Below are 13,437 nucleotides of genomic sequence, written 5' to 3' on the forward strand. Positions count from 1 at the left end.
CGGACGTTGGCGACTGGACTAGAGCAAGCTGCACGCACCTGTAATGTTCGTTGTCGCGACACCGCCTGAAAGTTGATTTCCAGAAAGACTGGGCAGATATTCTGCACATGCGTTGCATATAATAATAAACTGCTATACAAACATTGGGTAGGCTTATGATTCCGCAATGTTGTGAGAACGATATGAGACAAATTCCACAGTATAGGTAAATGACTCGAGCGAGGTGACCGGTGATTAGCCTAGTGCCATTACATATTTGATCTGAGGCAACAGCCCACTGGGCACACAATGGTTTATTCAACGTTGTTTCCACGTCAGTTGAACCAGCGTGGAGTACACGTTGAATTTACGTCTCTGCCCAGTGGGAGGCGATCCATATTCCATATCTGAGGTATTGTATAGAGAATAACAACGTATTGTATGAGACCTACAGTAGGATAACACCCACGTGAAGGTCAACGTTATATCTGACAGTTCATATAGTGGTTAAACATTGCCTTAACATAACAGGAGTTGGGTGTCACACGAAACGTGACACACACACGTGCAGGGGGAGTGGATACTGTACTTATACAGTATTTCAGAAGGTTGGGGTTGGGGAGTTCGGTGATGTCCACAGTCCTGCGCTCTGCGTCCTGGCAACCTGTATGATTCAAGGATTTTGCAAAGACTTGAATAGGTCTGCTGTTATATTTCTACTTAAAAGTACAAAATATAATTTTCGATTCGCTATGTCGCATGTTGGAGTGGATAAAAAGGTACAGTAATTTTGTTTTTATTTCGTGATAGGCTATATATTTTTTTATGGACCGTGTAATGTAGTTTGGTGTCGCGTTAAACTTATTTTAGCAAAATGCACTTTTCCCCCCATGTGAAAATAATGATAGTCACAAAAATACATTAGAAAAATGTAATATGTGATGTGAACGTGTTTTTTGTTGTTGTTTATTGACATTTATCCATTTAGTCAGACTATTCTGACTTTTGGCATGTTCTTCTTTTCGTGCACTGTTCCCATTGCCTATTTTTCGAATAGTACCTGAAAACATAGGACTGGGGGCATAACACAGTGTTTCTCCTAATTATCTTATGTAAATCAATACTCTGTGGCTAAGTACTGTGCACTATTGTAAATCTCCAATATTTATTAAAGTGAACAACCTATCATTGTTGTTTCTTTTTTATTAATACTTGTTTGTACTGACAGGGCAATGATCTAAACTTGATGTTAATGGTGACGTCATGTGCCATTGGAGGCACTCTTCAGTATGGCTACAACCTTGCCATAATGAACGCACCCACCATAGTAAGGTTATTTTGACACACCTGTGTGTGTGTGTGTGTGTTTTTGGACCCCAAGAAGGGTACCTGCTGCTTCTTCTAAAGCTAATGGGTATCCAAATAAACAAATACAATCTGTGTGTGTGTGTGTGTGTGTGTGTGTGTGTGTGTGTGTGTGTGTGTGTGTGTGTGTGTGTGTGTGTGTGTGTGTGTGTGTATGTGTATGTATGCGTGTGTGTATGTGTATGTATGTGTGTGTGCACATGCTCACTTGAGTGTATTTGACCACACTTGACCTTTCCTTTCAGTTCATTCAGAACTTTGTTAACGAGACATTTCGGGAGCGCTGGGACGTGCAGCTGAAGAACTACCAGGTCACTCTGGTCTGGACTTGCATTGTGTCCATCTACTCCCTGGGAGGGCTGGCCGGAGCTCTTATAGCTGGACCCATGAGCATAACCTTTGGAAGGTAATAATGTATTATTGTATATCTGGATCCATGATCATAACCTTTGGAAGGTAATGTCATCAATGTCAAGGCAATGTCAAGGCCCTCACTGAAAAGCTCACTTATGTGCTTTAGAATTCAATATTACCCGGGATCTATCAGTGATATAATGTCTCAAAGAGAAATGTTTAGTGACTGATGAGAAGATTTTCATCTGTTTATGGGTCAGATGTAGAAGGGGGTTGCATCAAAGAGAGCATAGACACAGTGTCTCTGAAGACAGCAAGGCAGTGGAGTCAGTTAATGAACAATGTGGTGGTGTTTATGTTTCTCAAGGCTGAAAGAGCACACTGAACCTTGCAGGCTGGCGCCAGGGCATATATGATATCTGGACAGATAGTAGTATTTGCATAAACGTAATTATAACATCATTACTACAGTATAAGTTAATTGATACTCAAGATTTACTTGGATCTACTCGTCTCCACTATATTCTACTCTACTAGTCTCCACTCTACTCTACTGTATTCATCTCCACTTTACTCTATTCTTCTCCACTGTATTCTACTCTACTAGTCTCCACTACTTTATTAATCTCCACTCTATTCTACTATACTCAATTCCACTCAACTCTACATGTCTCCACTCTATTCTATTATACTCTACACTACACTACTAAATTCTACTCTACACTACTCTATTAAATTGTACTATACTCTACACTGCTCTACTATATTCTACTTTACTCTACACTCCACTTCTCTACTAAATTCTACTCTACTCGTCTCCACTCTACTCGTCTCCACTCTATTCTACTCTACTTGTCTCTACTCTACTTTATTTTACTCTATAATACTCTACTAAATTCTACTCTACTCATCTCTACTCTATTCTACTTGTCTCTACTCTATTCTGCTCTACTGTACTCTACTCTACTAAATTCTACTCTACAATACTCTACTAAATCTACTCGTCTCCACTCTATTCTACTAAATTCGACTCTACTCTACACTACTCCACTATATTCTACTCTACTCTAAACCCCTTGTGTTGCTCCCACAGGAAGAAGACTATGCTGTTGAATAATATCTTCTTGATGCTGAGTTCACTCCTAGCGTTGACCAGCAGAGCTGCCAAGTCTTTTGAGATGATCATCATCTCCAGGGTCCTGGTTGGAATCAATGCTGGTATCTACTGTATATTCAACCAGAGGGTTCTCAAATGGGGGTTCTCATGTCATCAAACCATGCTCATTGTGCAACTGACTGCATTACTTGTACGTTGTGTATAGAGAAAAAAGTGTAATACTGGTTGTATGTTTGTTGCTCTCTTAGGTCTTTAAATGTCAATGACATGTAAAGTGTAGATATAGATAAGACAAGCAGCTGTACAATTACAGTATTATGTTTGATGCAAGAAACTGAAACCACAGACAGTAGAGAAATGATCCACTCCTTTCACAGGGATCAGTATGAATGTGCAACCCATGTATTTTGGTGAGAGTGCTCCCAAGCACCTGCGAGGGGCTGCTTCCTTGTCGTCAGCCATCTTCACAGCGTTTGGAGTGGTGTTAGGACAGGTCGTGGGCCTCAGGTAGGCAACATACAACACACCGACACATAAGACAAACATCCAAGCAGAGCATTCAGAGGCTACCAAATAAGCCTGCAATTTAGTGTTACTTACACATAAATCTAGCACTACAATGGATTGTGTGATTTGTTTGGGGAAATAATTGCAGTTGTAAACTTTGTTTTAATTAAGTCAGTATTTCATTTGATGGTGTCATGTTTCCAGGGAGATCTTGGGCAGTGAGCCCTGTTGGCAATACCTACTGGCCAGTAATGCCATCCCAGGCCTCATCCAGCTCCTCACTCTCCCCTGGTTCCCAGAAAGCCCTCGATACCTCCTCATAGACCGGGGGGACAAGGAAGCCTGTATCAATGGTAGGTAGGGGGAGAGCCAAATCATGGTCCACGTTGTTCTGTTCCTCTTGTATGTGAGTTAGGGAGATATACAGTAAAAGCATGAGCAGGTTCTGTGGATGTTCATTGTGCCGCCTCTGCGTCAGCAGGGAGGGGTAGTCTTTAAATCTTATATGTGCATCTGTGTACTTTGCAATCATTTGAATTTCCGAAATCCATTTTGCCCGTCCACGTGTATGTGTCTGTGTGTGCCGTGCGTGTGTTAGCTCTGAGGCGTCTGCGTGGCTGTGAGGTCCAGAGATCAGAGCTGGATGAGATCCTCCAGGAGCAGGCTGAGGCTAAAGGCCTGAGGCCCAGCAGACCCTGGGAGCTGTTCGCTGACCGTAATGTGCGCTGGCAGGTGATCTCTATCATCACTCTCAGCAGCGCCATGCAACTCTGTGGCAACGACTCCGTGAGTTACTACAAAAACTTGTGAATTAGAACTAAAACGTAGAATTTTAAATAACTGTGTTTTTCAACAGGGAACTTAATTTCTAGTGGATTAAGTAGGCCACATGTGTCGCATAAAATCACAAATAATATCTGTGGTGAATGATGATGCAATGTCCTTTTATTATTAATTGACCCTCTTACAAATGATGTAACAAGCAGACTCCTGCCAGCAGACTTCTATTGTTATTGTAAGTATGGTTTCTCCCCACAGTTACTGGGTTTCTCAGATGTTTGGTTTTGAGTAAGCAGGGTTTTGGTTCTCTCTGGTCCTGGGGTTTCTGACTGAGAACTCTCTCTCTAGGATCAAAGTTACCTACCTCTAAAGAACACCATTGTTCTGACAGTAGAACATACCCAGCTCAGACACAATTTTGGCCACAGTGTTGCTGACCCCTCCTTCTCACAGCAAACTTGATTAGAAATGTGATATCAGCTATCAATATTTCATACTGTGCGTAGACGGGTTTACATTTCCTTGTTAAAAATGCATGCTGGTGATGATGACATGTGGTTGTACTTTACAGTTGTAATGCTGCGGGAGTTAGGGAGGAGTACATAACTTAAGGTTACTTTAGTAACGCCACGTCTCTGATAATAGAGTGGGGTGTCTCACATTGGGATTCGCTGGGATAAGGGGTGTGCCAGCGCGTCCACCCCTGGTGGTGCGTCTCCTGCCAGCGCAAAGAACAGAGGGCAGTGTGCGTCTTTTGTGCAACGCCAAGAGATCTACACTGGCTCCAACGTATCTCTCACAGATCTGGTTCTCCACTGAGAAGAGGTGTGCGCTGCTCCACATAATAATATTTGAAAAAGGAACCTGTACAGCTGCAGAGAGTGAGGGCCATACTGGCGTTTTGATGTATGCTAGCACAGTGGTATTGTCTGTCCTGACTAGGATGTAACAATTTGGAAAGAGAAGGCAGAAAGTGTTTCGGAGATAGGAACACTGTGTCATCAGTTTCAGGGTAGTTTATGTGAGCAGGGCGGAGCTGTGGGGACCACAACCTGTTTAACCACTCTTATCTTTGTGAACTGCGCCCACCCCCCCCACCCCCTGTCCATCTGATAGTGTAGCCCGGAATGAGAGAGAATCCAGTCTGACACCCAGGTATCCTATTATATGTGTGGGCACCCCCCCCTCCCCCCCCCCCCCAATAAGTACAGGCAGTAGCAGCCGAGTTGGCACTCTGCCGCCGTTATAGCTCTGATTGCCCATTTGCTCTATAGAGAGGAGACGTCCTGCTCTAGTATGCAAGCTGAGTCGCCACTTGCCAGAATTCCATTGAAAGCGAGTGGTTTCGTAGCAAACTGCAGTCTGTACCCCTCTGTAACTGTGGACATGACCCAGGGCTGGAATATGCATGCACGCCAGTTCTCTGCTCTTGTGACGAGTTGATGACTCACTCTCTGGCGGCGCAATGGGGAGTTGCCCTTTTATTGTATTTTTTAACTTACCAAGACGCTTGGATGCAACAGAGACTTTTATTACAAAGGGAAGTGTTGAGACACTGGGTGGGGACTGAAAATGTGTCTTCTTACCTCAGCTACTAGAACCCTAGGTCGGTCGCCCCTTCTTCCCCCCAAGGGAATCAGCGGGCGGGACTTTGTTGGGGCTGTGAGGAGCCCTGGAGAGGGGATGCTCTACATAGTTTTCGTCCTTGGCAACTCCTTACAATGCACGCACACAGGACTCGGGGTTAGTGAGCATGGACGTAGGTTTTGCTGGACGAGAGGAGGAAGCTAGCAATTCTACCATTTGGGCAGGTATGAAGACCTAGTAGAGGTGAGCTGGATTTTCAGCGAGCTAACCAAGTAGCTTAGCTTTGCAGCGTGAGCTAACCAAGTCTCAGTAAGGAAAAGGAAAGGGGGATACCTAGTCAGTTGTACAACTGACATGTATCTTCCGCATTTAACCCAACCCCTCTGAATCAGAGAGGTGCAGGGGGCTGCCTTAATCGACATCCATGTCTTTGACACCCGAGGAACAGTGGGGGTGCGGGGGGCTGCCTTAATCGACATCCATGTCTTTGACACCCGGGGAACCTTACCTTGCTCATGGGCAGAACGACAGATTTTTGCCTTGTCAGCTCGGGGATTTGATCCAGCAACCTTTCGGTTACTGGCCCAACGCTCTAACCAGTAGGCTACCTGCAGTAACTAGGCGTGTGACGCTAGCTACCACCGGATACTTGGAGCAAGTATTCTACTCAAAGCAAAAACTTAACTTTTGGACAGTACTCAAAACTAGAGACGAGAAGCTGAGGTCCTACGTTCGGCAGCGTAAAGCTCACGGTTCATTGGAGAACAGTTAAGCAGGGAGACAGGGATCAAGTCGTGCTGAGGAGAGCTTAGAGGGGGAGAATGACCAGAGGGCGGGTCCGTGGCAACTTATAATGAGTAGGGTCTCTCCTCATTCACTACGTGACCTGTCTGTCTGCGACAAACATCGTGAGATTGGACCTTCTGTAGTGATTTGCTTATCCAGCGAATCCCAATGTGAGACATTATTTGAAAGCGAGCGTGTTGTTTGTATTTCAGATAGGGTTTAATGAAGCGGTGTAGTCAGTCCAAGGCCATGCCAAGTTAATAGTGCTGCGGCAGTCTCTTAGTTGCCTTCATGCTACATCTCACAGTCCCTAACTGACGACTGTGTAATTACAGTACCTTTCTTTCTTCGGGGGATTATTTAGACTAGGGGGCTGGCAGCTGGAAGCCTTAGGGAGAGAGCTGACTGGGTATTAGAGCAGTAATATGCTAAACGCTTTGCGGCTGAATCGGCTTATCAACAACACAATTTCAATTCGGTCATTCGATGCAATGATTTGAAATGCTCAGTCAGTCTGTCAGTACTCTGTCAGTACATGATCAGGACGGGACTCATTTTATGAAAAACGATAGAAAAAGCATCGTTTTATTCAAAAATCATCATAACTGAAACAGCAGCCACTGTACTCTGTCAGGATGCTTACTGTATGTACAGTGTATGTGATGTTCTCTTTTTCACTCCAACAGATCTACTTCTATGCATACTATGTGTTTAAAGAGTCCGGGATCTCTCCGGATATGATCCAGTATATCACCATATGCACGGGTACATGTGAATTCACAGCCTGTATAATATGTGTGAGTATTCCTGAGTAATAATGTGGCTGTTGTGTAACTATTGGTAACTAACTAACCACCCCAGAGGCAAGTAGGGATTGTTTTACCCCTGTCTCTCTCTCTCTCTCTCTCTCTCTCTCTCTCTTGTTCTTGTTCTTGTTAAATCCTTAATCCAGACCTTTGAAAAAGTTGCTCTGTAAGAAAAGTTACATTTTAAAATTGTTCCTGCATTCTGAGAGCTGTTAAAGTGCTTTTCTAGGCATTCTGTTTGGATTAGAATTTTTTTTTTAGAATGTATTTTCACACAAGGCAACAAAAAAAAAAATGCTCACCTCAGGGTAACCAGAGACGTAAAAGAAGATGAAACACCTCTCTTTTGCGTCTACTGCTAACCTCAGGGCTGAAAATGGCATGATTTTAATATACATTGTAATGTTTGCATCCTCCTCAGAACCTGCTGATTGAGCGACAGGGCAGGAAGATTCTTTTGATGGGAGGCTACGTTTTAATGACGGTCTGGGCCATTGTCTTCACTATAGCTCTGTGTTTTGAGGTATTCTATCTTCTTATGTCATCCTCTTCCCCTGTCAATGTAAGAAGATAAAAGTGCGAGTGGAAATCAAAAGGTGATCTGAAACTAGATGATGGAGATACGTGGCTGAAATGCCATGTCCTAGTCATGTCCTAGTCTCTAATCTCATTGGTTTTATTAACCTTTGGGACTCTATAACTTCTGAAGTGCGAACGTACTCATTCTAATGGAAGGACAGCAGTCTGACATGGTGCATCTGCGTCGCAGTCACGCTTGGGTTGCTGTGTACCAGGCAGAAAAGTAAACATACCCTTTTGAACCCCCTGTTCCTCTTCATGTTGTGACAACACATCACTCTATCCACTAGGAGGGGTGATTCTACGTTGTGCTTTGCATGTGTCGGTGCAGTGGGTGGTTGGATAGGTGTAGTCAGGTACAGTTGTAGGATCTTAATTTGATCACTCTTCTGTTGCTGAGAATTTTTCTGCATGGCAGAAAATGCAAACTTGTAGTGTATTCAAAGGTTTAAAAAGGCTTTGAGAGTTTGTAATTTCCACGTTAAAAGGTCAGGCTTGATTTGCCCTAATGGAAAATGTATCAAATCCCTACAAAAAATGATAATCCACATCATAATTCACATTTCCTCTTGCTGCAGTATTATTTCCCTGCTGTAGCAAACTGGCTCAATTCAGATTCTAAATCTGTAAGGCGACAGGACACTCTTAAAAAGCCCACTCAATCAGTGGTATTATGTGGTGCTCATTTGAATTAATATCGATTTAGCTCAATTATTTTTGGTCCTCAGCCTTTGGTCTGCAAGAAAGTCAGATGTTTTCAATTTTACTGATATTGATTCAGCAAGATAGAACTGAGTTGTCAGGAAAATTACTTTATTTTTTATATATATATTTTAACTTGGCGTTAGCATCGAATAGCCCCCGTGATATGCAACCTTTCAGGGAAGTTAGGAACCAATATACACAGGCAGTTAGGAAAGCTAAGGCTAGCTTTTTCAAGCAGAAATTTGCATCCTGTAGCACAAAATCAAAAAGTTATGGGACACTGTAAAGTTCATGGAGAATCTGACCACCTCCTCCCAGCTGCCCACTGCACTGCTAGGAAACACTGTCACCACCGATAAATCCACTATAATTGAGAATTTCAATAAGTCTTTTTCTACAGCTGGCCATGCTTTCCACCTGGCTACCCCTACTCCTATCTTGCTCCTTTGCACCCCAGTATCTCTACTTGCACATTCATCTTCTGCACATCTACCATTCCAGGGTTTAATTGCTATATTGTAATTACTTCGCCACCATGGCCTATTTATTGCCTTACCTCCCTTATCCTACCTCATTTGCACACACTGCATATATACTTTTTCTACTGCATTATTGACTGTATGTTTGTTTATTCCATGTGTAACTCTGTGTTGTTGTATGTGTCGAACTGCTTTGCTTTAATTTGGCCAGGTCGCAGTTGTAAATGAGAACTTGTTCTCAACTAACCTACCTGGTTAAATAAAGGTGAAATAAAAAATAAAATACAAATAAACTTGTTAAATCATCTATTTTTGACTTGATAACTAAGTTCTTTGTTTTACTGTAACAGCACAAGGTGGAGTGGATGCCCTACTTGAGTATGGCCTGTATCTTCACCTATATACTCAGCTTTGGCATGGGCCCAGGTGAGCCAGTCTCTTCCTTTCAATAGCTTTAATATTAATATTTAGCGTTAATATTATTAGACCAGTCAGTTAGAAATACTAGCTAATATTGAAGGGAATTACATTGGCATTTGAGTATTTTATCCTACACACTACAGAGTATCCAACAGAGCTGCAGCTGACAGTTTGTTGATAGTTTGAGCATCTGTAGATCATATATAAGGGTCTGTGCAAATAAACTGTGATTTCATTTCATTTCAATTATGGCTGTAAGGATGACAAATGTATTTTTCCTTGGGGATGAATAAAGTACACTCATCTCATTATTGATCGGTATTGGTAAGGTCTGTGTTTATCTTTGCCTACAGCTGGAGTGACAGGGGTCCTCCCTACAGAGATCTTTAGCCAGACTGCCCGTCCAGCAGCCTACATGATAGCTGGCTCAATGATGTGGATCAACCTTTTCATTATGGGGATGATCTTTCCGTTCCTGGTGGTGGGTGAAAAACACACACACACAAACGGCTCCCGAGTGGCGCAGCGGTCTAAGGCACTGCATCTCAGTGCTAGAGGCGTCACTACAGACCCTGGTTCGATTCCAGGCTGTATCACAACCGGCCGTGATTGGGAGTTCCTTAGGGCGGCACACAATTGGCCCAGCGTCGTCCGGGTTAGGGTTTGGCTGGGGTAGGCCGTCATTGTAAATAAGAATTTGTTTTTAACTGGCTTCACTGGTTAAATAAATAAAAACGCTCACACAAACACAGGGTCATTCTACTAAACGAGTGCCTTTTGCGTCACTTTGATAGAAGTAGAAATTGTGCAAAAATATTGCATTTGAAAAGCTTGTTATATCAAATAAGTGCCGTTTCAAATAGACCACATGGAAAAATCTATAAATTAACCCTGTTAACAATAAATACAATAGACAAGACAGAAATGTTTTAACAATAAAAACATTTGGGTGAAGCTTGCATTCAATTGCCCCTCTCTGTTGCACACAACAAGCTTCCATTCCCCCTGTCACAAGGGGATTTATGTATGATTTAAGATGAAGTCGTCAACCCTGTTACGGTCAACCCTGTTACGGTCAACCCTGTTACTTTAGTAGGCACTTACTATAGTCATTTTGTAACTGAATCTCTTGAGATGGGAAAACATGTTTTTATTAAGTTGAACATTTTAACAAAATCCAATACTCAAAAGGCAAGTAATTGGCAGAACGACCCCCCCCCCCCCCCCCCCCCCCCCCGCCCTCCTCACACACACACACACACAAACGCATACAAACACACACACGGACTCATTTTTGTTGTTCTTTCTCTCTGCAGAGTGAGCTGGGTGAGTTCTGCTTCGTCCCATTTGCTGCTGTCTGTTTCCTGTCTGCTCTGTTCGTGGGCCTGGTTCTGCCTGAGACCAAAGGGAAGACCCTCTCAGCCATCGCCAACGAGTTCCACAAGCTCAACTACAGGGGCCAGGACAAGCAGGGTCTACCTGCCCCACAGGCACAGTATCAGCTGGGAGAGGTCTGCCACTCCACTGCCCTGTAGGCCTACTGCTCTCCTACCTATGACCTACGACTTCTACCATTGACCACAGTACTATTTATGGTTAATGAATTAACCTTAATTAACCGGGAGATCCAATTGAGGTCAGAATACCTTTTTCCCACAGGAAACCAGGTTTTCCATCGTCTTGGGTTTGGAAAAAGCATGCAAAGATGGTGTATTCCATCAGTGTATATGGGTGAATCCCATATACACTGATCAGTGAAGTTATGTTTTTATTTTATTTTATTTTTTTAGGACCAATATTTACAAATCCCTGTGAGCCTGTTCATGCCGTATCAATCACTTATTGCCTTGTGATGAAAATGAAGAAAGTCTATTCAAATCAAATTTGGATGATTTATTTATTTTTGCTGTCCAAGTCAAATGCAAAGTTCAACTGCTGTTACATGTGTCATAGGGTTATCATACAGATATGGTGGATGATATTGTAATAAGGTAAAGCCAAAGATATCTAAGCTACTGTATGTGGTGAGAGTATTATACTGTCTTTATAGATCATTTCATTTCAAATGATATTATCAAATAATCAACTTGTTTTGAACAGTATGTCATATATTTCATTGTTTGGAATAGATTGTGATCATAAACAAATAAGACCATGTATTGTATCTATGTGAAATACAGTGCCTTCGGAAAGTATTCAGACCCCTTGACTTTTTCCACATTTTGTTATGTTACAGCCTTATTCTAAAATGGATTAACAAAACAAATCAGCAATCTACACACAATACCCCCATAATGACAAAGCGGGTTTTTCAAAATTTTTGCAAGTATATTAAAAATACTATATTTACGTAAGTATTCAGACCCTTTGCTATGAGACCCGAAATTGAGTTCAGGTGCATCCTGTTTCCATTGATCATCCTTGAGATGTTTCTACAACTTGATTGGAGTCCACCTGTGGTAAATTCAATTGATTGATCATGATTTGTAAAAGCACACACCTGTCTATATAAGGTCCCACAGTTGACAGTGCATGTCAAAGCAAAAACCAAGCCATGAGGTTGAAGGAATTGTCCCTAGAGCTCCGAGACAGGATTGTGTCGAGGCACAGATCTGGGGAAGGGTACCAAATAATTACTGCAGCATTGAAGGTCCCCAAGTACATAGTGGCCTCCATCATTTGTAAATGGAAGAAGTTTGGAACCACCAAGACTCTTCCTAGAGCTGGCAGCCTGGCCAAACTGAACAATCGGGGGAGAAGGGAGGTGGCCAAGAACTCGATGGTCACTCTGAATGAGCTCTAGAGTTCCTCTGTGGAGATGGGAGAAACTAGAAGGACAACCATCTCTGCAGCACTCCACTACTCAGGCCTTTATGGTAGAATGGCCAGACAGAAGCCACTCCTCAGTATAAGGCACATGACAGCCCACTTAGAGTTTGCCAAAAGGCACCTAAAGACTCCTAGACCATGAGCAACAAGATTCTCTGGTCTGATGAAACCAAGATTCAACTCTTTGGCCTGAATGCCAAGCGTCAAGTCTGGAGGAAACCTGGCACCATCCCTACGGTGAAGGATGGTGGTGGCAGCACCAAGCTGTGGGGGTGTTTTTCAGCAGCAGGGACAAGGAGACCCTAAACACACAGCCAAGACAACGCAGAAGTGGCTTAATCAGTTCTCTGAATGTCCTTGAGTGGCCAGCCAGAGCCCAGACCGGATTGAATATCTCTGGAGAGACCTGAAAATAGCTGTGCAGCAACGCTCTCCATCCAGCCTGACAGAGCTTGAGAGGATCTGCAGAGATAAATGGTAGAAACTCCCCAAATGCAAGTGCGCCAAGCTTGTAGCGTCATACCCAAGACGACTTGAGGCTGTAATTTCTGCCAAAGGTGTTTCAACAATGTACTGAGTAAAGGGTCTGAATTCTTATCTAAATGTGATATTTCTGTTTTTTGTTTTTAATAAATTAATAGAAATGTCTAAAAAACATTTTTTTCTATGTCATTATGGGGTATTGTGTGTAGATTGATGAGGGGAAAAACAATGTAATACTTTTTCAAATAAGCTTGTAACCTAACAAAATTAGGAAAAAGTCAAGGGGTCTGAATACTTTCCGAAGGCACTGTACGTTTGGGAAATAAGTATAGAAGGACCAGCAGAGAAACTGAGTTAGATATCAACTAACTTATTACACAATTGAGACCCATGTCTGTTACTTCACAACACTAACAGGAAGTTGCATATCTTTATTTTGGCAGGAAAATATACCATCCGTCAGACCAAGGGCAGATAGTTCCTTAATCACTGACTACGTTGTTGTCCCAAAGGTTTTTGTAAACGAATGTATACCCATGCCAACAAAAATGATATCCTGTGGAGCTATATAAAAACACATACATATACAAGTTGAAAACAGCAAAAAGATTTGTGTGGCCATACTAAACAATTACCAAATGCAATACCTACAAACAGCTCT

General features: G+C 42.6%; 1 protein-coding gene across 1 annotated transcript; it reads left to right on the plus strand.

The window, feature by feature from the left end:
• Positions 1 to 578: 578 nt before the first annotated feature.
• On the plus strand, positions 579 to 13,364 carry slc2a11a (solute carrier family 2 member 11a). The gene is made up of 12 exons (XM_036950146.2): positions 579 to 758; positions 1,208 to 1,306; positions 1,590 to 1,750; positions 2,792 to 2,916; positions 3,193 to 3,322; positions 3,527 to 3,675; positions 3,921 to 4,108; positions 7,162 to 7,272; positions 7,703 to 7,804; positions 9,395 to 9,470; positions 9,818 to 9,945; positions 10,781 to 13,364. The coding sequence occupies exons 1-12, from the start codon at positions 648 to 650 to the stop codon at positions 10,997 to 10,999; spliced, it is 1,599 nt and encodes a 532-aa protein (XP_036806041.2). The 5' UTR covers positions 579 to 647; the 3' UTR covers positions 11,000 to 13,364.
• Positions 13,365 to 13,437: the final 73 nt, after the last annotated feature.

Source organism: Oncorhynchus mykiss, chromosome 17 (assembly GCF_057628025.1).
Source record: "Oncorhynchus mykiss isolate SJ-2025 chromosome 17, ASM5762802v1, whole genome shotgun sequence".
In the NCBI taxonomy this organism is placed as follows: domain Eukaryota; kingdom Metazoa; phylum Chordata; class Actinopteri; order Salmoniformes; family Salmonidae; genus Oncorhynchus; species Oncorhynchus mykiss.

Coding starts and splice junctions, on each gene's coding strand:
- slc2a11a (XM_036950146.2), top strand. CDS start 648: ATGATTCAAGGATTTTGCAAAGACTTGAATAGGTCTGCTGTTATATTT. Junction 1,307..1,589: donor TAATGAACGCACCCACCATA/GTAAGGTTATTT, acceptor CTTTCCTTTCAG/TTCATTCAGAACTTTGTTAA. Junction 3,676..3,920: donor CAAGGAAGCCTGTATCAATG/GTAGGTAGGGGG, acceptor TGCGTGTGTTAG/CTCTGAGGCGTCTGCGTGGC.